The 1,473-nt window shown below is 41.3% G+C and overlaps 1 protein-coding gene across 2 annotated transcripts in view; it reads right to left on the reverse strand.

Moving 5' to 3' along the window:
* Positions 1-1,473, reverse strand: part of tbc1d32 (TBC1 domain family, member 32) — a gene marked incomplete at its 5' end in the record, with an annotated part of 47,077 nt that overhangs the window by 6,647 nt on the left and 38,957 nt on the right. The window contains 1 exon segment of one of the 2 annotated variants that reach the window (XM_014033385.1): positions 491-599. Coding sequence (XP_013888839.1) covers positions 491-599 — 109 coding nt within the window. 2 annotated transcript variants of the gene reach the window in all.

Consider the following 1,473-nt stretch of genomic DNA (forward strand, 5'->3'; position numbering starts at 1 on the left):
CAGCTAAAGGTGACACAGATGCTTTATTATGGTATAGTATTTAAATATATGCCTGAGAAACACATAATATTGGCCCTTTAACCGAAGACCAGGGAAAGCTTTTTCTTAAAGAGCTCCCCTTTGATGTCACTTCCTGTTTTACGTCGGTTGGCCCAAATTCAAAACAAAACCTGCCAGGATTGTGCTGCTGCAAAAACAAAATTGTCACTCGCCTTCTTTTCCTGCATGGTTTATTTTAAAGGAGCATTGTCTTAAAATCTGACATAAAAGTTTGTTTCGATGCCCCAACCTTAAATGAAATGTTTGTTTTAAAGTTTCAAAGAAAAGACAGACGGTTGACACGAGACAAGTTGTGCCCCTGACTCCTCTAAACGATGAGTTGAAGTAAAGATAAAAAAGAGCAGCAGCCGACTCGTCCTGAACCCAGAGTTACTCTTTCTGAAGGACGAAGTCATTTGTTGAATTCTGAGAGATTTAAAACCAAACTGACCTCCTGCAGGCGCCGAGCAGGAAGCCTCCTCTCAGACGGACCTCCGACTACACTAACCCGGACYAACACGTGGTTCCTCTCCACCGACAAGCTGTCTATGATGATGGCCCTTTAAAGAAGACAAGATTATCTTAGCAAGCTCTATTTGAACAGATAACACAGGAGATTAGTGAGCGCTTGATTAAAAAAGGTTAAAAAAGTGAAAGTGTGAAAAAAAAGATCATGATCATGAACATTTTCCTCATCACAGAATCAAATGACCTTCATWAAACAATAGTTTTTAAAAAAAACTAAGTCACGGGAAATGACTTAGATCTATATATGGAAATGGATATGAAGTAATAGTAGTTTTCATGACAAGGTCAAAAATAYTAAAAAGACACAAAGACTCTTAATCTATTCAGTTTCTGAACCATCAAGTGATAAAAGCCTCTAAACGACGACGGCTGTGTCACTGATGTGACGAGGTCAGAAAAACAGAGAAATGGGTTAGAATTTCAGATAAGCTCAGAACATTTCAAATTAGAAAAGTACTTTAGTCCTGAAAGGCATCAGTTCTTATAGCTTGGACAATTTGGACTTGAAGCTGAGGAGATGATTTTCTACTAAAGGAGCAGTCTGCCTCAAACTGTTCTGTTCTGGATGGTGGGGGATAAAAGGAGCAAGTCATCATCCTCCAACACAGATCCAGCACTCATGACGTGATGTGAGTGGACATTTCACGCCCATCTCCATTCTTAACCTAGCCTGGTAAAAACCAGACCCTCRTCCTTCACTTTGCTTCATACAGAGGGTCTGGACTCTCAGCTGTAGAGAAGAGATTCTTGCTGGAGGCGTGGCCTCTGCTGAAGTTTAAAATGATTGGATCGATTGGCCGCAACGTATGTGTGCCAGCTCCACTGTGAAGAAGGCTAAGCTAAGAAGCTAACCGGAAATTGCGTGTGCTGTAAACCAGAGATTCTTACCCTATGGGCCGCGGCCCA

This window comes from Austrofundulus limnaeus, unplaced genomic scaffold, assembly GCF_001266775.1.
Source record: "Austrofundulus limnaeus strain Quisiro unplaced genomic scaffold, Austrofundulus_limnaeus-1.0 Scaffold1720, whole genome shotgun sequence".
In the NCBI taxonomy this organism is placed as follows: domain Eukaryota; kingdom Metazoa; phylum Chordata; class Actinopteri; order Cyprinodontiformes; family Rivulidae; genus Austrofundulus; species Austrofundulus limnaeus.